Here is a 24,793-nt window from a genome sequence, read left to right as displayed (position 1 = left end):
TGTGGCGCGAGGAAATAAAATAATGAAATAAAATATAATAAACTATTTGAAGTGTTCAACATTTCAAGAAGAATTTCGTTTAGAATTTCGTGTAGGATCTGGAAATTTCTTTGGGTGAATATTTCCTCTGAACGGTCATAAAACTGTTCGGTTTACGTTAAGTGCGAACTTGTTTTTGTGCACGTTCCACAGCATGAAATATAACTATAAATGGATAAGAAGTATGCAGCGACGGTATTGAATATATTCCAGATTGTAATCGTCGGAAAATGGCTGCTGTATAAGAGGAATAAATGCACGTATTTAGTGCTTCATTTCACCATTTTATCCAGAGGTCAGACCGACCAAACGAACTAACTAGCGTAGTGATGATAACTGCAGGACTACCGTTCAAAAATTACAGGACATAATCAAAATAATGAGCGCTAACACTGAGTTTCTAGTGCCTGGGTTTAGGATAATTAGCCAATTTGTAGATTCAGATGCGCTGGAGCAAGAAAAGCAGGTGCTCGCTTGTACCAGCTTTGGGAAACATTGCCAGAGCTCAATTTGTAAGGGGTGGGACAGAAAAATGTCCAAATCGTTCCCCGTGTAAAATCTCTACGCCTCATCTCTTTCGGATTATCGTTATTTATGTGATATCGTTAGGGAGAACCTTTAGAAATGGTCAAGAGAAAGCCACAATATGATCTGTTCCTTCCTTTTATTTGTCTTCCTGTTACCGTGTCAGAAACCAACCAGTGATCAGAGTGATTATATTCATCACTGCGTTACTACAGTTACTAGCTGATCTGTCTGGGGATGTCAGTTACATTTTTTTTAATCCAAAACACGTAATAACGCTTTAAAATATCAGCGCGTAGACATCCATGGTTCTCGAACTGGGCTCCGTGAATGTTGTGTAGTTTAAAATAGATAAATATTTTTATTTACACGATTTTAAGTGAGGTGGAGAATACTATCGACTAGCACCAAGATTGCTGCGATTATTATTGAATTATCATCATTTTAAACCGGACGGACTGGCCAGTTGACACATGAAAGGCGTTAACTCGACATGTACCTCAATAACACAACGACCGAACATGTAGTGTATGAGCGTGTAAGTAACGTTCTCTTGAAGCTACGGTACGTGTTTATAATCGACATCTGGAGCGCAAACGTTCAGGAAGATGCTGAATAATGGGTCGGACATTTATAGATTAGGATAGTGTTCATAAAAGGAATTCGTAGTGAGAGGGTCGGGGAAATTTCTATTATTACATTTCTATGAAAACTCTTGCCTGAGGCTATGACATAAGAAGCTTTGCTAGCTACAACTAGCTAGCTAACTAGCTTAGTGCCTGACAGGATAAGACTGGTTTAAGTGTTGTTGTCCGTGTGGAATGGATTTCAGGGCATTTCTAAAGCTATTCTTAATGACAGCTGTGGAAAACAAAACTTGCTAACATATTAAGACAATCTAAAAAAAAAAAAATAAGTATGTAGATGTAGCTAGCTCAGATAGCTGTTAGCAGTGCTGCCTCCAGGGTACTCCTACCTATCTATGGTTTGGCTGCCATTTTGTCGGATCTGGGGTTTTGCCATTGTGTATTTTTTTTGTAGTTAAGGACTTAGGGAAATCTCATGTTTGTGTTTTGTTTTGGTGAAGGAACGCTAGGTCATTTTGGTGACAGATAGCTCGGGGTATGTGTTTACTCTGTGGGCCTTCTGGACCGCATTTCTTGGCGGCTGTGTGAAAATCGCACAAACAATAAACAACCGCCGAGTTGTGAGAATGTTGTCCAGTGTGTTTTTCCAGCGTGTATCACTTTTTACACGCACATTGTATCGTCTCAGCACGAGATGAGGGTGTAGCACTGTCACGTTAGAAGCCGTCATGCTGATCGGTGACATTGAATAGTTACTGTTACCACCTCGAAGTCTGATTGTTGTCCTATAACGCACGTCCAGATGTGTTTTATTCCTCTTCCACCACATCAATTAGCCAACGATGACATATTTCTGTTCATTAAAGAACAACACCTCATGATTTTTTAATCCGTTTATAGTTACACTTAATGTTGTGGAACGTCCATGAAATAAGTTAGTTACCATGGAAACGATGACGTATTAGAATCTAAAGCTGTGATCGTGTCAGCCCTGCTGAAAAACCAAAAGCAAAAAGAACCATCACAGAAATTCTAATGGCTTAAATACAACCACAAGCCGTCAGCTAACCATTAAAACCGTTATCGGTCCTTAATGGTATCCACTAGACATAACATGCCACCAAATAGAAGGCAAAAAAAAATGACGAGTAGATACCCACAGTGAACATTACAGTTTCCATTAAAACCAATACAATTCCCATTATAACCATTAAAACCATTACAAATTCTATGAGGGTTTCTATGGTTTTGTTTTGTTTTTTTCTTCTAGAAAATGAATCAACACCTTTTGACCAATCAGGTTTGAGAATGGTATGAATAAGTGCTTGTTGTTGTTGTTGTTGTTGTTGTGTATATGAGTGTAGATCAGACTGCTACAGAGTGCACTGCATTTTGTGAGTGAAATTAAAACCGGAAACGTTGTAGCGCCCAAACGGTTAACGGGATAAGTGTCACGAGCTACAGGGAATATGTTGCCAGGGAAACGGGCGCCTGGCAACGGGCTAGTAGCTCGCGCGCGCTGAGAGCTTGCCGGCCTTGCTCGCTAGATGGTGCAAGAGGCAGCGGACACGCACACACATACCCACACGCGCGCACACACACACACACACACTGCATCCAAAACAAAGCTGGTGGAGAACGGAGAGCACGGAGCAGAGCGCCTCGGTGATATCTCGGGAGAGGAGGAAAAGCAGGATTAATTTATTTTTTCTAGCATTATTATTGGTGTTGTTTGTTTTTTTTTTTTGTTTTTTTTGTGTGTGCTTGCGGTGCAGTGGTGAGCACTCAACCCGCGGTGATGGACATTATGAGTGCGGTGCAGGATGCGTGTGTCTCCGGTCAGTGGCTCACCGCGATCATCCTCAGCCTTTGCTGCTTTTTGCCTTCGTGCTTGCCTGCTGGGCAGACTGTGGACTATGCCTCGAGCGAAAGTGTGGTGAGCCGGCAAGGAGACACGGCGCTGCTCAGGTACACACACACACACACACACACACACACACACACACACACACACACACACCTTTGTGATCATAAACAACAGACCACATTACTGCCCCATCTAATACTCTCTGCTCAGCAGTGTGTGCCACACAGCGCGCGCGCGCGCACCACTATTTCACCCTATAGTGCACTTCTTTAAGGAGTGCCAAAACATTCCCAATCCCCCAAAACACAACCCACCAACCAAATGCACCGTTTCAGACCTTTTAAAGTTCACCCCTTTCCTCATCTCACACCCAGACATCACTTTCATTGATTGCGTAACAGGAATGACGGATGAGGAGGTTTCTTCGGAAACCGCGCCAGCTCTTTTTGTTGTTGTTTGTTGTTGTTGTTGTTGTTTGTTGTTTGTTCCCCACACCGACCTAAACCGGAACCCTTATAAGAACGTCTTGAAAAAGTCACCGTGCATGACTTTTAAACACTAAAAAGCACAACACCGGACTGTAGATTTAAGACAGTAGGAAGTCTTAAAGTGCATGAAAATGGGGGCTATTTGGAGCTGGAAACATCGGGTTGCCAGATTGGGTCTGAGAAGTTGAGATTGTTTTCTATATATCGCACGAGTGGATCAATCGTATTGCTGTGGAAACCATCAACCGTGTGCATTAGGATGATTTATAGTCAACTGGCAACGCTCACACTGATATTTTTTAATAACATTAATTCGAGGTGTGTTTTAAAGCAGTTCCATCCAATCTGGCAACCCAACATTATTTGTCTTGCGTTCACTTTAACATTTGTATGGAAGCTAAATAACAATATGTCAGTAGGTAAGTTATTGAACACTTTAATCCGAGGAAGGGTGGTTAAAAAAAAAGGGACGAGTATGAGCTTGCAAAAGGGTGATTCAATCTGGCAACCCTGCAGCTACCATTGTGATCATATGATAAGAGACTTGAGTAGATCTTCTCAAACCTCATGCTCATACACATCTGGGACGTCTTTAAACAAAAGTGAGAAGTCTTATAAGAATACAAGAGTGTTCAGTTTGAACTATTATATATTCATGGGCGTGTTCCTAAATTGGGTTGTTTTGCAGCTGCTTCCTCAACCTCCTTTTTGAAAAAAAAAAAAAAAAAGATTATTATTTTCAGTCACATTGCTTTTGAAAGAAATAAGCTTGAGCATGGTATATATATTTTACTTTAGAAGGAATTTGGGGTGTCATTGATAGTCAGATCTGAACGTTTTAACTTATTTTAATCAAATCTGGCAACCAATTTTTTTTTCCTACTTTACCATCAGTACAGGATTAAAATACTGTCAATCAGACTGATTTTACTTAATAGCAATATAACAAGGAGGGTGGTGTTGGCACGAACACAGTTGATTCAATCTGGCAACCCTGTAGCTGCGCACTGTGATCATATTATATGATATGAGATTTGAGTAGACAGGAGCCTCCCTAACCTCATCCTCACTCTTATCCGTATTTTTACTCGTTCACAACTGGGACATTGTTAAACCAAAACGGCAAATCTTGCAAGAAAATAAGGCTTCAAATAAGAATTATGGGCGTGTCCTAAATCAGGTGCTTCTTCAACCTCTTGGCCTTTTTTATTTATTTATTTATTTAATATTTATTTCCAGTTGCGTAATCCTCAATCCCAGCCCTGTAGAAATAAACAACCTTATACATCACAGATAGCATTTATGTTTAGAAGGAATTTGAGATTTATAGTCTTTGGAACATTTTAACTTCTGTTAATCCAATCTGGCAACCCTGCCTACTTTTTAACATTTCTATAGAATTAAAATACCATTAATGCTGATATTATTTAATGATTTTAATTCAAGGAGAGAGGAGTAAGAGGAGGTATTGGTTTGCAAAGTGTTGATTCAATCTGGCAACGCTGCCTTCTTTTCCCCCCCACAAGGAGGTGTTTATGTTGAACGTACAGACTTGCAAACACTACATACAACCTGGCAACCCTATAGCTACCAGTACAATCACATTAAAAGAGGGTTTAATAGATAGACAGGACCTGCTCTAATCTCATCCTCATGCTCATCTGTTCATTTCTGGGTCCTCGTCAGAATAAAACCGTGATAAGCCATGGCTTGAATGTAAAATAAAACGACACAGATGAATTGGAAATATTTTGAGATGATGGGCGTGTTCCTCAGTCGGGAGCTTTCCTGATCTCCCGTTTTTTTTTTTTAGTCAAGCGCATTAATATTTTTAGCTCAATAAGAGACACGGTGGGAATTTCCTGCTCACTGAGACGACGCTTAAACGATGGATCGAGTGATTAATTGATCATTAGTTCTCACCACTCTAGATGTATTTGCCACCATTATAGCGTTTTAAATGCCTCTGATCATACTGTGACCAATACCAGCCTTTTATTTAAGGCACAGCACTCACATCTCTGTCTGCACAGCTTTCAGTCATCAGCTGAGTCTGTTCGTTTATGTCAGAATTAATGCAGGTAATGGAGTGAAGTGAGTGCGTCTGATTGGTTTTGTTCTCCGTGAAGTCCCGAACACGTGATTGACAGCAGTCAGTGCTGCTCTGGGCTTGTTTGATTTGATGGATTCGTGTTTGAAACCGCCTATCGCAGCTCACGACCAAATAATTATTTTACCACGTGTGATTTTAGTCTGTGACGGCAAAATCAACCAAGAAAACAATCCATCGGACAGTTTAAACCCGGGTTTAAGCTACGTCGCTGTATCTGGACTCCATTTGTAAGGTGTTGTGGTTGTGTGAGAAAATTCTGATTGAAATTTCACAGCGTGAACCATGCTATGACGCGTATAAAGTCCACCAATAGGATGACGCTAGCGATGCCGCCATTGGACAGCTATAAATACGACAGGAACGATGCCGAAACGTGAACGAAACATCCTTTTAGACGTAAAAAGATCTCCTCGTTACCTCAATCTCACGCGAGCTGATTTAAAAATATATTTGAAGTATGTTCCCATTGATATTTTACTTTTTTTAGTACACCTGGGTGACTAGGAGCAGGACATTGTTCAAGCATGACTTCCTGTTTCACAGGGGTATAAATATGAGGTAACACACAGGTCAAATTCCCTTCGTCATTCATAACAATGGGTAAGACTGAGGAATATAGCTGTGATGTGCTGCAAAAGGTTGTTGAGCTTCACACAATGGGAAGCGTCTATAAGAAAATAGCACAAGCATTGAAAATGCCCATTTCCACCATCAGGGCAATAATGAAGAAGTTCCAGTCCACTGGAAATGTTATGAATCGACCTGGAATTGGACGTGTGTCTATATCGTCTCAACACACTGTGAAGAGGACGGTTCGAGTGGATAAAAATCTCCAAGGATCACAGCTGGAGAACTGCAGAAGTTAGTTGTGTCTTTGATCACCACAAGCTGTTTGGAAGGGTTTGAAGAAAAAAGCCTCTACTCTCATCCAAAAACAAACTCGAGCGTCTTCAGTGTGCCAGACACTACTGGAACTTCAAATGGGATCGGGTTCTACGGTCAGATGAAACCAGAATAGAGCTTTTTGGTAATAAACACAGAGGAGGTTTTGGAGCACACAGAGAGGTAGCCGTATGGAAAAGTACCTCATGCCCACGGTTAAATATGGAGGTGGATCTTTAATGTTTTGGGGCTGTTTTTCTGCCAGAGGACCTGGACATTTTGTTAGGATACATGGCATCATGGACTCTATCAAATATCAACAGATATTAAATGAAAACCTGACTGCCTCTGCCAGAAAGCTTCAAATGGGCCGTGGTTGGATCTTCCAGCAGGACGATGATCCAAAACATCATCACAATCAACACAGAAATGGTTTACTGACCACAAAATCAAGATCCTGCCCTGACCATCCCAGTCCCCTGACCTGAACCCCATAGAAAACCTGTGGGGTGAACTGTAGAGGAGAGTCCACCAGCGTGGACCTCCAAATGTGAAGGATCTGGAGAGATTCTGATGGAGGAACGCTCTCAGATCCCTCACCATGTATTCTCCAACCTCATCAGGCGTTATAGGAGAAGACTCAGAGCTGTTATCTCGGCAAAGGGAGCTAGCACAAAGCATTGACTAAAAGGGTGCCAATAATTCTTGCACACCTATATTTAACAAAGATATTTTTGGATAAACCTGTGTTGTGTTTGCAATTGTTTGAGATCCATGACAGCAGAGTATTTTAGTGAAACAAAAGATCAAAAAGTTAAAGAGTAAAGACAATTTTCCAGCCTTCTTTGCTCCTATTTATCAAGGGTGCCAATATTAGTGGTGGACACAGTATATTAGAGCAGCGAATATGAATTCATGAGCAGGGATCCCTCCATGCTCCTCTCATGGGCTGAAAGGAAACGCCGGCTCTCTTCCTCGTTAGTAGTAGAAGCTACTTCGCTGAGATTCGGGACACGACTGTTGGACTATTAATTGTTGTTGCACGGCTGATAATGGTCTGAAAATATTTAGCGATCGTTTTACATTTTCAACAAAGTCATTACACACACACACACACACACACACACACACACACACACACACACACTGACATTTCATTTCTTCAGGAGGAGAACATTTAGGTCTTGCATATTTATTAGGACGAACTGTAGAAATAAAAGAATAACAATTAGCCTGTGGTGTTTTGATGTAAATCCGTAATCTCTTAAATATACGTTTATAAATATTAGCGATGACACCAATCGCTCAGTTCTCGATTCTGATTGGTCAGTAGTGTAGCTGCGAATCACAGATTTATATTAACGCGCTCGTTCCGGTACGTCATCGTTTCTATAGTAACGGCTTACCGTACGCGGTGTGCCGGACATGAATCCATATGAGAAGATTAAAAAAAACCAAATGTGTGTTATATGCTTGTTGATACACTCAGGAGGTTTATTTGTTGTTTATAGAAGGAGTCTCCAGTGTCAGTGTTTTGTAACAGTCGGAGGTAGAGCTGTGAGTTTTTTCGGAACAGACGAGATTCGCGTGTTGTGGTTTCTCTGTCACGTGACGAACGAGAGCGAGAGTAAAGAGAGACTGTTTATAGCTGATGTAAGTTGTTTTGCGGTACTGTAACTGTAAATGGATAAAAAGTTGTTCAAAGCGCACCTATTATGGTTATGAAACGTGCCTAATTTTGTTTTAAAGGTCTGCTGCATGCATCCGAGGTCTAAACACACTTTAACGTGCTCATAATTTAAACCGCAACGATACCTTTTTTTCCTCAGTGTCACAAACGACTCGTTAAATGATCCGTTCTAAATGATTCGTTCTAAACTCCTCCTTTCAGAGAGCCTACTCTGCTCTGATTGGTCAGACGTCCCAGTCTGTCGTGATTGGTCTAGCGCCGTCGGCGAGCAGCCGATGAAGACCAGAGGCGGGGATTTTTTTGTAACAAACCTACGTAGGTTTGTACAGGAAGTAAAGTCTGGAATCACTAACGACTCGATTCAGCCGTTCAGAGTCGATTCCTTCTTTTGGGAGTCGATGACTCCGTTCGTCGTGCGTGTCGATTTTTGCAGACGTTTTACATTCACAAACAGCTACGTATATAACACGCTACACGAAAGGGAATATTTGAAAAAGCACAATAGGTGCACTTTAATGAATAAAAATAAGCAGATTGCTGTGGTATGTGAGGAATGAATCCGTTTGGGATGTGCTACAGTAACAGGGTTGATTATTTTCCTAGAGCAGCACAGCACGGAGTGTTTTATTCCTCGCTTCCCTTACGCAAGTGCTGCAGCTCCACATCAGTGCAGGTGTATAATAGTCGGATTTTCCACAGTTCCTTTTTACTGAGTTACACCGTTACCGCCTGAGGCATCGTTATACTTGACAAAAGGCCAAGCGGCCTTTTGTCACTCGAACGGCCAATCAAGCTCGCAAATATCCTTTTGTTTTTCTGGTCACAGAAGTCTTTCTCCTGCAGGCATGCGGGCCATCACGAGAGCGCCCCTCGGACCTGACCAGCATTCTCATCACCTCATGCCTGAATATTATTTGCGTAATTAGTGGAAGGAGCACAGCTGCACCCGCTCATCACGCTCCGTAGACCCGAGCTACACGTCAGGGTTTCGCCTCGGACTCCTCGTCCGGCGGTCGTCTTTTTATTATTATTTATTTATTTTTTTTACGTTGATTTTGAAATAAATATTCACACGCAGGCCAGTGTGACATTTTAAAACTTCATTATCAGGAGCAGGAGAGCGTCAGAGCGGGCTCGGCTCTTCATATCTGCAGCGATGAGGGGGTGAGAGTGGGTGTGTTGCATGCTGTCGATAGGCCAGTCACGACTGTCCCACTTTTCCCATTAATGTCAGGGCGTGCTCTCAGAGGCTCCGATGCTCTTTGGCCTTTTGGCTCGCTCAGCCCACTTCAGCACTTCATATCAATGTGTGTGTGTGTGAGAGAGAGAGAGTGTATGGGGGCTGCTCTTTCTTTATACCACTTCTTTCCTCTGTTGATTAACCGTGTATTTTTGGCGTGCTTTCGGTGCTCCCGAGAGATCAGTGCCACTTTTGAAATCGCGCTCCGGCCCTGTTGTATTTTGCGCCGACGTTAACGAGGACTTTGTCAAAAACGTCCGCGACAGATAAACCCGTTAAGTGTTCGTGATTGTCACACGGGAGGCCGCTTCGGAGACCTGCAGGATGAGTAAAAGTAATTGAAGCAGTGTGCGTCGAGTCACGGTGTCGAGTAAGTATCTTAAATATAAAGCGCTCGAGTGACGTGTTGCTTGTTTTTTTGTTTTAGTTTTTTTTTTTTATTGCTTTCACAGTCAAAGTGGGAGCGATCTTCGAGTATATAACTCCACTATCGGTACTTTTAAATTACCATTTGATATTCGTTTATGCCAGAGTGTGTCATGTCACGGCAAACCAGCGACTTCATTTCCAAGAATGCACCACGAGGTACAAACATGGCCGACGACTACAACTCCCAAAGCTACACACACACACACACACACACACACACACACACACATCGCCTTCTCTTGAGAACTAATCAGACACACCTGGTCCCAATTACACTCTCAATCCCACCACACTACTTAAGAGACTCTCACACACACACTCACACACACACAGCACTGTGAAGTATACGCTCAGTTGCGGTTTGTCTCTGCCGGTACCAAGCCTTGATACCATGTTTGTTTATTCTGGTTTTTGACTTTGCTCTCGTTTACGACCTCGTCTCTCTGCCTTGCCTTGTTTTGTCTGATAGTCTGATTGTCTGATCGTCCGATCTCTGCCTGTCTGTGTTTATTGATTTCTGACTAATCCTGTGGACTTGTTATTTTATTAAACCGCCATACCTGCACTTGCTTCCGTCTGTGCCTGCATTACGTGACACAGTGATGTCGAATTGATCGACGGTGGTGATCGAATTCTCAATTCCGATTGGTCCGATTTTCTGATTTGTCGGCGCGCTTGTTTTATTTGATCTGTTATTGTTTAAATAGTAACAGCTCGTACACGGGGACTTGTACGGTGGACGCTCCATGTAAACGGATTAAATAAACGTGTGTAATTGTTGTTATGGTAAAACATGTTCTTTAACTTTAAGGAGACGTTTATTTCACTTCTGTGGAAGGAGTCTCCAGTGTCAGAGACTGTGAGGTAAAGCTGTAACTTGGGGAAAAAAAAGGTTGGTGAGGGAATGGCTATTTATAGCTGCTGTAACATAAGTGAGAACAGCATTAACCGTTTACTGCATGGTGTTGCCATGTGGCAACAGTTAAGGAATCTCAATTGTTTTTTTGATAGGCAATAATATAAAACTACTATTTTTCCTATGCACCTGCTGTACACTACCACAAGTGTGTAGATCCACCTGGACGATGCGACGGCAGCCATATTGCGCCAGAACGCCCACCACACACCAGCTATTAGTGGAGAGGAGAGAGTGATATCGCCAATTCAGAGATGGGGATTATTAGTGGGCCATGATAGACAAGGGCCAATGGGGGAATTTCGCCAGGACCCCAGGGTTATACCGCTACTCTTTGTTTTTTAAAATTTTTTTAATGATCAATATCCTTGGATTTAACGTCGCATCCGAAAAACGGTGCTGTTTCTACAGTATAGTGTCCCCGTCACTATACTGAGGCATTAGGACCCACACAGACCACAGGGTGAGCGCCCCCTGCTGGCCTCACTAATACCACTTCCAGCAGCAACCTGAGTTTTCTCCAGGAGGTCTCCCATCCAGGTACTGACCAGGCTCAACCCTGCGTAGCTGCGTACCTGTTGCTATGGTGATACAGAAATGGGCTTTTCATGGTTTTTTTAGTTAAACAAGCAGTCAGTGGGAAAAAAAAAAACACAAATAAAATTCATCTAAAAGTTGATTCACTGAAGGGGAAAGGACACGGGTCGTGAAGGATACTTTTGGTAGATGTTACGTTCGCTTAAAAAAAAAAAAAAGGCTACTTTTTAATATTAAGTAGCGTCACGACAGACTTTTGCATCGCTGTTTATTGTACTGTTGCTTGGCGTACAGCTAGGGAAAAGAAGACTAGTCGTGTCAGCTGGTCATATATCTCGGGTTCTCTGGGATAAAATTCAGTTTTTGTTTAGTTTTTTTCTCTCAGCCTGCTAGGATTTTCTTGCTAGCACTTCTGGTCCAGGTTGACTGTTGCTTCATTACTTTTTCCCATTACTTTTTTATTTAAGAAGAAGAAGAAAAGTGGCACTGCGGTAATTTTTGTATTCGTTCCGTATTTATTAAGTCAGTAAATCTCATTCTAAGAACGCCGGAGGTGACTCCATTAATTTTTAATCATTATTTTAATATCCTAAAATGAAATGAGGGGGAAAAAAAAAACACAAAAGGTGCTCGTTATGTTCCTGACAAAACGACTAGCGTTTTTACACGACGTCTGATGGCGCGATGGCTGACGCGGTCGCTTTGTCTTTGCGGGTTTCCTCAGCCGAATCGTTCTGCCACGGCGGCGTTGGGAAAGTGGCCGCCGAACAGCTTGAGATAAGGAAGCGTTCATGCGTTAAGCTCGTATCGTCAGCTCTTGTTCACGCTCGGCTTTCTCTCCTCGTATTTACACGGGCCCGTTCTCTTTTAATGGCTACAAAATATTACTGTCATTAGTGGAGAGTTAATATTTTGCCTTTTTAAAAAAAATTTGTATTTTTTTTGCTGCATCTCGAGCACACGGTCGTTATTTTAGCGCTGTCTGTAACCTGATGTGTGTAACCTCGCTCGCAAAACGCTCCTCAGAACCGCACTTCAATACTCCAATGGTGCTTTCAATGACTTTCAAGATCACACAGATTCATCCTTATGTGTGTGTGTGTGGGGGGAGACCGCTAGTGTGCGGTTTTAGTGTGTAAATATGCACACGAATGTCAAAAACAATGCAAGAAAAACGCTGTATACATTTTACTCCCGCGTTCTGACGGAAACAACTTATTATTAATGGTATTCAAGCACCTTAAATGGAAAAAGAAATAATCACGCCCATGCTAACGCTAAACATTTTTTCAACCATTAAATATAGAGGGGAAAAACCCCACAAGAGTGCTGGAGTAACTTCTTCTTAGAACGGATGAAGACCTTAAGCTTCTAGACGGCAGAAAACCACACTCAATATATGGAACTATATGGTGGAAGTTTTCATGGATCCATGCTATTAATAGAGAACTGATACGTGTTGATTTCTGGTTTCTAGGAAGACTAGAATAAGGAAATGACACATCTGCTCTATCGCGCGTCGAGTGCTAGGTGAGTACACGACTCTGGGGTGTAACCGAAAGTACGACTTCCTGTTTGTCTTTGTAGGGACAAAAGGCCTTGAACAGATAGACTTACAGTCTCTCCATTTGATAATTTTGTATGTGAGCTGAGCCTGTCTTGCAAGGTGCTTAATAAACCCGTGATCTAACCTACCTGTGTGCGCACTCCTGCACTACCTGTTTGCCTTTAGTAGCTAGTCAAGTTTGCTAACCAGCTAGATAATATTAGAGTAAGTACTAGGGTGCGTCTCGATCAGCGCCCGTTCGGTAGTCAGGGAGTCGGCCGTTTTAAGGGCTGTCTTAATCGCAAAATCATTCCAGCGCACTGGAACGTTCGCTCCCTAAAAAAAATCCCACAATGCACCGTAAAAACCAGGGAGTATCGATGCTCACTAATTATTGGAAATGACGTCCTGTTTTCTGGAGCCTCTCAGCTCGGGGGGAAAAAGTGCCGGACGTACCCTCGGCCAACTCCGTCTACAAATGTACGTAGCTCGTTATCGTCGGTGTAGCTCTCAGATGATCTACGTACGTTAGCCATTTTTATCTATATTTGACGGTTTGTTCGAGTCGAATGACTTTTGAGTGTTTTAATGATTTAAAAAAATAAAAATCCCACTAGCTAGCCTACGATCCTGCTTGAAGTGCCATGACAAAGACGCATGCGATTAAGCGAACACGTTTATGTGACTTAAACATTTTTATGTTGTTCATTTTTGTTGACTTTTACAACGCGAGTACGTCGTCATGTCCCCGGAAATTGAGTTATCAGTGTCCCAGTGTGTAGTGATGTGTACTGATTCACCACCGAGGGAGCAGATCACGACGCACCCCTAGCCTGCACTAGCAACACTAGCAAGCTGGCTAATATTATGCTATCGTATTGTATGCGTTGCTAGCAGATTAGCTCATATAAGACTAAGACTAAGGTTTGCATAAACTAGGTTCGCTTGCAAGCTAGCCAACATTAGGTGATGTATTAAAAACCGTTAGCCATATTCACCAGCAAAGTAGCTAATATACAGGAAAGCTAACTTCATGGGATTCAAAGCACACTAGCTAACATTTGGGAAGAAACCCAGCTAGTGTCAGTGACGGAATTGGGAAAAAATGTTATTTCCACAACCTTTCTTTCTTTCCTTCTTTCTTTTTAAACTCTTTCTGTGTAAAAACGTGGCATCTCTTTTAATTAGTAAGAGCACACAAATCCGATTACCGTGATTAGCATACAAATCATGCTAATCATGCTAAACTGGATATTATCCTGCTTTTATTTCCTGTTTCAGAAAGAAATACTTCATGAGGATTTTAAATGTAAGGAATACAGTAATAGGTGGTTATTCACTGTGAAGAATGGAATCGAAATTGTAGGGATTTTTCTTGCGTCCTTAGAACCTTTCACGTTCTTTCGATTTCATGTGAATCGAAGCACGTCCTTGACACATTTTCAAAAATACGGATGGTTTACGCAACCTTTTTGAAACCCACTGTTTCGTATATGATAACGATTTCATAACGCACTCGTTTCCACTGACACAATATACCCCTCTTGACCACTTTTAGAGACGCCAGATCTGTGCGACTGCGTTTGTACAGGAATCATGGGATATCACTCGAGCCCAGCGTGCAATAATTTACCAGTCCGTTCCCGTCCAATCTCCATACTAAAGGCCGTAACCGTAATCGTATAGAATTCCATCTCATATCATTCACCTTCAACTCGGCTGCGTTTTCAGGGCTCGTGACAAAAGGAATGAATGTAGCGTACCAGCATTACAGTATGAATATATTTAGGACTCCCAGGTTTCTAATACAGAACGTTTCTTTTTATATATATATATATATATATATATATATATATATATATATATGTGTATATATATATATATATATATATATATATATATAATGCTTGGGAGTAGCTTTCGTACAAAGGAATGCTGTGTGTTTGCTGTCTTTGTGATGTGCAAACTGTGCACGCAGCTACCTGTTTATTTTTACTCGTGTAACACTAGCTCTTACAAAAAAGCTAAAATTCCTTTGAAATGTGAGACCGAACCAGCACGTCCTCGCCGCGTGTCCAAATCTGACTTCGTCTCGGGACACTTTCTCAGCAATGTAGATCTTCCTCGTGTTGATCCGGTACAGAAATGACCGGTGTGTCCGATTAATAAAACAGATTCCCTATGTTGATATTTGTTCCAAAGTGCAATTAGGGGTCCAAGCACTTGTGCTGGAACAGTACATAGATGAGCTATTCAGAGAATAGACAGTCTGTCAGTCTGATTATAGGGATGAATTAGGGATGATAATATCGATCATTTTTTTGAACTTCGATCATCGTACCGTTGAAACCATACAGTATGGTACAACGACCGCACATTACATGACCGGAAGGCACTACAACGGGAAGTAAAACTGCCCGACACGTCACTGGAACACAGCTGCCCGACATTACGGACATTTTTAATAAGCGTTGCTTGCAGAGAGCGAGAGGTATTATCAAGGACACCTCCCATCCCCACCATGGACTGTTTGGACGTCTCCAAAGACTGTGTTGTTGCACAAAAAGATTCATGAACAGCTTTTTCCCTTCAGCTGTCCTAATGCTTAACTCAGCTTCTAAGCATTAATCACCAGCCTCCACTAACAACTGAACATTAGCATTAAACACCACGCTATACCTGTACACTGTCCTCTTAACTTATCGCACCATAACCTTATTTATTTCATTGAACTTCTTTACTATTTGCACAACTGGTTGGATGCTAACTGCATTTCATTGGCTCTGAACATGTACTCTGATAATGACAGTGACGTTGAACCTAACCTTAAATAACCTAATCTAATTTGGTCTGTATTCGGCAAGCATTTGAATCGCATGGCTTTCGACGGCCAGTCAGAGTTCCAGTCAGGTTTCACCAGGTATGACCACCATCAGCCCGTTATATATTCAGCAGGCATTTGGGAAAAAAAAAACAAAAAAACATGGCTGCCAATAACCAATCAGCATTTGGCAGGGATTTGAAAAACAAGGCTGTCATGAGCCAGTTAGCTTTCAGCTAGCATTTGAAAACCATCAGCCGTCAGTGATTTTACTTGGACTTGGATGCTCAGCTTTGTCCCAAGAATACTATTCGCTCTGTTTAAACTGTAAATAAACTGTTTCTCTGGTCTGTACGGAGAAATGGATATTTTTTTGTGATATGAATTCCCGATCTAGGCTACAAATCAAAACCTTAGTGTTCTTGCCCTGGTGTGATGTTTTTGGTTCCACGGAACTCTTAGCTAGTTTAAAAATATTCTATATTATATTTAAAGAAGTGAATACTCAAATTCCCGGCGAGGGGATGATCCTGTGCCTCCGTAGTTCTCCTCGTTATGTCTTCGAAAGCCGATATATTTGCTTGACATCGAGATGTAGGACGTTTTCGAACCACCACTGCTCTGCATTTTATTCAAGTTCATCACCTTGTGCATCTGTCAGCTCTGCTTGTTGCCTTAAAAAGTTTGTCATCTGTACACGTTTTTTTTTCTTCTTCTTCTTCTTTCTTTTACATAATAAAAATACAGGGTGTCGCAAAAATCTCCAAAAATTACAGGAGAATGTTCGCCAGCACCACGGTCGTGCCCATCACACCCATGGCAGTGGTAGCTCAATGGTAAAGGCAGTGGACGCCATATCGGAGGGTCGTGAGTTCAAACCCCAGCACTACCAACCTGCCACTGTTGGCAGGGCCTCGAGCAAACCGTCGACTTCTCTCCGATGTGTAAAGTGAAATAAAATGTAATAATTGTAAATATAAACCTTGTGACAGCTTCCCGATCCATCCATGAGAATGACTTACAAGACGTTCTTTTGTCAAAGGTATTCTTAAATACTATCTAGGAAAAAAAAAAAAATATATATACATATATATAATATAAACTAAGTATGAAGAATTTTGGAAGAAGTGTTAATTTCCCCCTATGTATGAAGACGTTTGGGACACCGTGTAGTTCCTACCGATGACCAGGGTGTATCCTCGGTTGATGTACTATACATCAACACAACATATTAAGGGTGCCAATAATTGTTGAACACCACACATCGATATTTTTTTTGGATAAACCCGTCTTTTGTTTGCGATTGTTTGATTCCATTCCATTCTTTGGTTTAAAGAAAGATTAAAAGGTTAAGCGATGAAGGCGGTTTTTCCCGGCCTTCTTTGCTCATATTTACCAAGGGTGCCGATATTAGTGGAGGGCAGGCACCGTGTGTACATCAGAGTCTGCATGTGAAGTACAGCCTGTACGTCTTCCGTACGTTGTTTAGTTTGGTGATTTTCGTAGCTTAATCAACCCGAGCACTAGTTTAAGGCATAACACCAGGCTAATGTTGTGCAGAACTTGTGTTCTGAAAGTGCTCAGAGAGATTATTTTGTATTTGTGCTAAAGCGCCGCTGGAGTTAATGTTTCTTTTATTACTCATCAGCAATTCAGGACTGCGAACACTTAAACATGCTGGAGTCTACGCGGTCATGCCAAATTTCCAGTCTGGATCCACGCACCAGTTCTTGGATCATGAAGCGGCAGTTAATGAATTATGTACGCAAAATTGATTCCGAGCTTAAAAACCGTCTTCATTCGAACTTCCTGGTTGGTTGGCTTTAAGATCTACACGGTGAAAATGAAGCATTTATTAAATCGAAACGGTCCGTGCCGTTTGGCAAGGAATAACATCAGACGCTGTGTTGTGCTGTTATTGGAAAATAAAAATCAAAGCCCGGCTGTAGTGATGACGGTCTGGAGTGGATTATTTCCCTACAACAGCATGACCTTTTAATATATATCCCTCTTTCACCAAAAGTGACAGTTTGTTAGTCGTTAAATAACCACAGTGACCACGTTTACACGGACGACGATGATCCGATACGAACCCGATTAAGACGATACTCTGATTAAGAAACTCGCATGTAAACAGAGATTATTGATGACCTTAATCCCATTAAAGCCCTACTCGGAGTAAACACAGATGGAATTAAGACGTGTGGAGTGTTCCTGTTTTAGTCGCATTATCGACGTGCGTTACACACATGTACACACCTTAATCAGAATATTTTACGTCTTATTCAGAATGAGGTCAATAATTAGATGTCCGTGTAAACGTAGTCACAAGCTGCGTTTACATGGACGACAATAATCCACTCTTAATCCGATTAAGACCGTACTCTGATTAAGAAACTAGCATGTAAACAGCAATTTTTACTTACCTTAATGTAATTAAGGTCATAATCGAAGTAAGCAATAATCTAATTAAGACAGGTGGAGTACTCCTGTTTTAGTCGCATTATGGACGTGCGTTACAGACATGTACACACCTTAATCACATTATGAACGTCGTGTGGGAGTTTTCACCGCATTGTGCGACAGGACACGTACACACATGGCAGTTTTACGGCGAACAAGAGAGTTCGGCTGTGTCCCAAACCGCATACTTGCCTACTATAGGACTGTAGTGGGGAAAAATACATGTATCTCGGCTACTATATAGACGGTAACGACACGGTTTGGGACGCAGCCCACGGCTTCAAGCAGTCGTCTATTAGCACGAACAGCACGACAGATAATTAACTGCACTTGAAGCGTTCGTAAAAAAAATTAAACAAACACACCCAAAACTGTATACGGTTCCATAGCGAAGACGACCTGTATGTCGATACGTGAAATTCTGGAGGGACGGCGTGGCGTGGTGATGTAATGACGCGGGCTGTTAATCTAATCATGTTCTATAACATGTACAACGGGAACATGACAGGAGTATTCTAAAAGCGACTCGTGTAAACACCTTAATCAGAATATTATCTTACTCAGATTAAGGTCAATAATTAGATTACCGCTGTCCGTGTAAACGTAGTCACTGACTGTATTTACACGGACAGCGGTAATCTAATTATGGACCGTAATCTGAATAAGACGTATAATATTCTGATTAAGGTGTGTACGTGAGTCGCTTTTAGAATATTCTGATCATGTTCCTGTTTTAGACGTTATAGAACATAGAGGGATTAACGGTACACGTCATTACGTCCCCACGCCACGCCGTCCCGACGTCCCCTCCAGAACCCCCCCCCCCCCCAAAAGTATCCCGAATTTCCTTTTCCAGATAAACTCTTTTAAACAATTTTAGTGCGTGACTGTAGAATTTTCTAGATCTCGAGTAGGCCCTGCATTAGACAGCTGTCCTTATTCTGCCTTTGCAAATAGGCCAGATCGTATCTGCCCTAAAACGCTGCCTCTGTCCTCCGAGGTAGCTCGCTTTTATATATTTAATGATGCTGGGAAGTTTTGCTGACAGCCGGATAGCTGAAGCGACGGAGAACCGCATTGCTACGGCTCTAGACTACAGAGCAGATCGTCTCGGATCTGAGCTACGTCTCGCTCGTAGCTCAGAGTTTCCCCCCGTTCTCCATACTGTGACGTTTGTTTATTTATAAAATTCACAGGCAGATCACACGCTCGCTCGTTCACACTCTGCGTTTCACAGGGTTTTATATTTATACTTATTCCCCATCAACACCCCCCTCCCTTCCCCCTCCCCCTCCGGTGTCACAGAACCGGAGCTGTACACGAAGCCGTCTCACGTTTCTCACACTTCCAGCACTCTGAGATTCTCTTTTGGTGCGGTCCAGAGGAGAGACACGGCTTCCAGCGTCGTCTGTATGAAAAGCCTTTTCATTCGCTGACACGTCTCTGACATTCACTCTCTGACACGTGTGTAAAGTCTGTACTTTACCGCTGAGATGGAGCTGTGATGGACCACTGCTTCTTCTTTCTTTCTTTCGTTTGTTCTTTCTTTCTTTCTTTCTTTTTCCTTGCTGGCAGTAATCTCTGCTGGAAAGTCTGTCAGTCACGGAGTCAGACTGAAAGCCTGTCGGTTAAAGCCTTTTTTTTTTTTTTTTTATTAACAAAAAAACAAACAAACAAACGAAAAAAATGTAAGCAAACACATCTATTTCCTTAATCGTCTTAATCGCGTCTGCGTCTGTTAATAACACCTCGGATCAATTTCCCCTTAACGAAAAGTCTATTAATCGGCGCAGGATTTTGTACGCGCTGTTATTTATCACTAATGACTGGAAATTACTTTCCAGAAATGGAAGCGTTAACTGGCGCCCAGCTGGGTTCAGCAGCACGATTACACTGGTTTAATGGACAGTTTTGAAACGAGCTCCCGTGTTTCTCAGTTTGAAGATGAAACATGGAGATTAATATTCCCAGCTCCAAACATACCTAGGCTTGGATGATCCGTTTCCATCCCGCATCGATATCAATAACGTTTTCCGCCAGAAATGACTGTAAAAGATGAAAAATGCGCGAAAAGTTTCACACAGGAACTTTTCCACCGCGCCACCTGATAGCACTCTGTCCGTCTACGTGTAGCTGATTTATATGATATTTTATGCTTAATTGTTTCATTTATAACAACAACAAAAAAATTAGTTTTTCATTACCGCAGAGTTTCTAAATGAAACATTCATTAATTAGCTTTATATATACAGCTTGGTTTGGGGATATAATATCCTATTAAAAGGACAGAGTTTGTTTTTCCTGATCGCTTTTGAGTTTTTTTTTTTTTTTTTTTTAAATGAAACATTACTCATACATGCTTTATTTTCAAACCATTAAATAAACCGTCAGAAACTCATTACAATTTATCCAACAGAGCGAAAAGCTTATTATTCATAATAATGAGGAAAAAAAAATAAATCCAGCACTTGTTTTCAGTGCAGAATTGTTCGATGCAAAACAATGGATAAACAAAGTAGATTTTATTATTTTTTTTAAATTGCTGTGGAACGTCTCTGAAACAAGTTTGTGTTCTCACCTGCATTATAGCAGCTATAAACGAGATCGTTCCCTCAAAGAAACGGAAACCGGGAAAAGACGCGGAAACCGCAAAGATGCGTGAACGCGGACACCTCGGAGACGCGGAAACCGCAAAGACGCGGAAACGCGGACGCCTCGGAGACACAGACGCCTCTAAGACGCGGAAACGCAGACACCGCAAAGACGCGTAAACGCAGACACCACAAAGACGCGGAAACGCAGACACCACAAAGACGCGGAAACGCAGACGCCTCAGAGACGCAGACGCCTCAAAGACGCGGAAACGCAGACGCCTAAAAGACGCGGAAACGCAGACACCGCAAAGATGCGTAAACGCAGACGCCTCAGAGACACAGACGCCTCAAAGACGCGGAAACGCAGACGCCTAAAAGACGCGGAAACGCAGACACCGCAAAGACGCGTAAATGCAGACATCTTAAAGACGCGGAAACGCAGACACCGCAAAGACGCGGACACCTTAAAGACGCGTAAACGCGGACACCTCAAAGTCGCGTAAACGCAGACACCGCAGAGACTCGTAAACGTCGACACCTCAAAGACGCGTAATCGCGGACACGGCAAAGACACGGACACCGCAAAGACGCGTAATCGCGGACACCGCAAAGACGTGTAATCGCGGACACCTTGAAGACATGTAAACACAGACACCGCAAAGACGCATAAAAGCGGACACCTCAAAGACACGTAATTGCGGACCCCGCAAAGACGCGGACACCTCAAAGACGCGGAAACGCAGACACCTCAAAGACACGGACACCGCAAAGACGTGTAAACGCGGACACCGCAAAGACACGGACACCGCAAAGACGTGTAAACGCGGACACCGCAAAGACACGGACACCGCAAAGACGTGTAATCGGAGACACCGTTTTATGTTTACGTGGCGCGTCCGCTGTACAAGTCCCCGTGAACGAGCTGTTACCATAGAAACAACAATGTCCTCCAAGTACTGTCAGAGCTGCTGTTCTAGAAAATGAATCAACGCCTTCTGACCAGAATCCCGAATTCAACAGCACTGAACAATTTAAGGCGTTCGGTTCGAGTTAGTTGAACCTCACCTCCTCTCCCGTCCTTTTAGTGCTTTTTGATTTCCATTTCTCCGAGCCTTCGTGGTTAATGAGACTTCACGCCGCACGATCCCCCTCACTCCGGTGCAGCGGTCTGAGAATCAACCGACCGCCATTAACCTTCAGACTTCCTCGCCGTGATCGTGGATGTAGCAAAGAAAGAGTACACGATTAAAAAAAAAAAACCCCAATAAAACTCTTCATTTTCTATAAACTTCGTGATCTTAATTTGGTTCAATTAAGAAACGAAGGCATCTAGATTTAATCGACTGCATCGTCATGTCTACAGGAGTGTAAATGAAGTCCTGTAAGCCTGCCTTAAATGAGTCCTTCTTATTTGCATAATGAACCTGTGTGTGTGTGTGTGTGTGTGTGTGTGTGTGTGTGTGTGTGTGTGTGTGTGTGTGTAATTGGATAGGCTGTACTGGTAATTATTAGTGAACAGAATACAAAGCAGCAGAGCCGATCAATAACACTTCCTCCTCTCGCTCTCGCCTCGCTCGCTCTCCGAGGCGCCGTATTAAAGCTATTTATTTATTATTATCGCCTCAAATATTGTATCTTTTCACCGACCGAGTTCAAAGCGATTACCGAGAAGTGCAACCATTTGCAATTGTAATTACTTTTTAATTGATTAAGGCGTAAGAGATAACGTCCATCAAAGTGTCTTCCTGAAGGAGGGAAATAACGGACGGGAAAAAAAAAAGAACCCCACCACGACTCAAACGAGAGTCAATTCTGCCGAGTTCATTACTTTCTCCCGAGTTGCGTGGCCTTCAAGCGAATTCGTTTTAGTTTGCGCTGTTTAACAGATCGATGCTGGAGCGTCAATACAGGTCTGGACTTTTATATTAATGTCGTGGCTTAAGTACGTTATTGTTTCTATAGCGACGTGTCATTCACGGGGACTTGCACGGTGGATTACTGCTCCTTTAATCTTTAGTTAAATACATATTGGGATTGTGTGTAATTTAGTTCTGATTTTGTTCATCCGAATCCATCGCGTTTTACTGATTAGCAGTCAGTCAGCTCAGAAAAATCAATCCATCCATCCGTCTTCTATACCGCTTTATCCTTTTCAGGGTCGCGGGGAACCTGGAGACTATCCCAGGGAGCATGGGGCACGAGGCGGGGTACACCCTGGACAGGGTGCCGATCCATCGCAGGGCACAATCACATACACACTCACACACCCATTCATACACTACAGACACTTTGGACACGCCAATCAGCCTACCGTGCACGTCTTTGGACTGGGGGAGGAAACCGGAGTACCCGGAGGAAACCCCCACAGCACGGGGAGAACATGCAAACTCCACACACACACACAGGGCCACGGTGGGAATCGAACCCCCGACCCTGGAGGTGTGAGGAGAACGCGCTAACCACTACAGCTCAGAACAATTTCATATATATGTCATAATAGTGAAGCCAATATGTCTCCGAGGCCCTCTGGTGGCTGGCTGCAGTACAGTGTTTAACCCCGCCCCATTTCCATGTTAGTGAACACGAAAAGGTTCCAAAATCAGTTTTTAAGTTACAGCTCTACAAATTACTTACGGGAACATTGTTGTGTCGTTTTTACAAATTTAGCTGATCGTCATATTTGTCCTTATGATAAATGCATTTTATAGGATCTATTTGATGATTAACGAAAGGGCGTGGTTCATGAAGTGTTTGAACTTTTTTTTTTTTGGCCACGTTAACGTACGCGAACTTTCCAGCACACGTCGGAAGCTCTCGGAAATTATTCTGCAGCAAAGCCGTCTTTTGTTTCGCTGTAGCGGGGAGTGCGTTGCAGTTTTTCCGGTAACATCTAACACCTAACATGACTGAACAAAGTCACAGGGCGTTCCGAATTGCTGCATTGGCTACGCGCGATGCTTGTGCACTGGCTCTGGTTGGTTTTCCCGGCTTTTCTCAACTTCAAAATGGCTCGCTTTTCTCCTATAGACATCTCACTGGTCTTCATGTTGGTTTATCCTTTTTAACGACAAAATACAGTCTTCACGGGTGAAACTGAAAGCTCCAACCGAGAGTAGATGTTCCGAGCTATTTATTGTTTAAACAATCAATCTAACACGACACACCTGCGTAACGAAAAACACCTGTCAGTCACATGTTCCAATGTTGTTGATCACTTGGGGAAAAAAAAAAAAAAAAAAAGAAGGGTGGGTTCAAACAAAAGGTGCCAAGTTGTTTAACACATCTGGATGTAAATACGAGGAAATGAAAGCTATGTAGAATTGGCTTTGCTGTTCCAGTACTTTTGGAGGGGACTATAGTAGCTCAGTCGGTCGTGATCTTTTCCAGACACCGTTAAAATGAATACACCGGCGAAAATGATACACTTTGAGACAGTGTTCGATGTGCCGTCTTAAGCAGGGGCGTGTCCGTGGCACCATGTCGATCACTCTTATACGTATATGCAGTCATTGCCTCAGACCTTTTACTGAGATTTTTTTTTTTTTTGTATAGCGAGAGTAGATATGTGCATTAGCCCCAGCACTGGGCACTTCACTTCCTGTATAAATTATCCCAGGCTCTGCCATTGCTGCAGTTTATCGCCTGCTTCTTCAGCTTTAATACGCAGCTCTTATTAAGAGCTTATTTTATTGCTCTGCTAAATTCCTCCAGCTTGTACACCGGAGTTTATATTACTGAGTTATGGAGCGGAAATGCTTTAAGCTAATGCACCGAAGGCAGACACATAAAAAGTCGGCCTGGTTCGCCACCGACAGAAAGGCGAAGACGTGTTCGTCTTCATATTTTTAATCTGTGATGTCATTTATACGGTTATTCTTCGATTTTTTTTTTTACGAATTGTAAGTGTGAAATTACCTTGTTCTGTTGCTTCTGTCAGGAATTGAATACTAAGCTTCTTTCGAGAAGCCTGATAGTCACTGGAAACAATTTCACCCTTGAAATTAGGGAGGGGGGGGTAAATATGCCTCGCAATGATCTTTTATTTCTTTTATAATA

General features: G+C 42.4%; 1 protein-coding gene across 1 annotated transcript in view; it reads left to right on the top strand.

Annotated features, from left to right (window-relative positions):
- The first annotated feature begins 2,506 nt into the window (after nt 1–2,506).
- negr1 (neuronal growth regulator 1) overlaps nt 2,507–24,793 on the top strand; it is a 190,673-nt gene continuing 168,386 nt past the window's right edge. Inside the window, exon 1 of the mRNA XM_053636596.1 lies at nt 2,507–3,119. Within this exon, the coding sequence (XP_053492571.1) occupies nt 2,950–3,119 (170 nt within the window). The 5' untranslated portion in view covers nt 2,507–2,949. The remainder of the gene's footprint in view (nt 3,120–24,793) is intronic.

This window comes from Ictalurus furcatus, chromosome 11 (assembly GCF_023375685.1).
Source record: "Ictalurus furcatus strain D&B chromosome 11, Billie_1.0, whole genome shotgun sequence".
NCBI lineage: Eukaryota > Metazoa > Chordata > Actinopteri > Siluriformes > Ictaluridae > Ictalurus > Ictalurus furcatus.
This window is presented reverse-complemented; position numbering and strand designations above follow the sequence as displayed.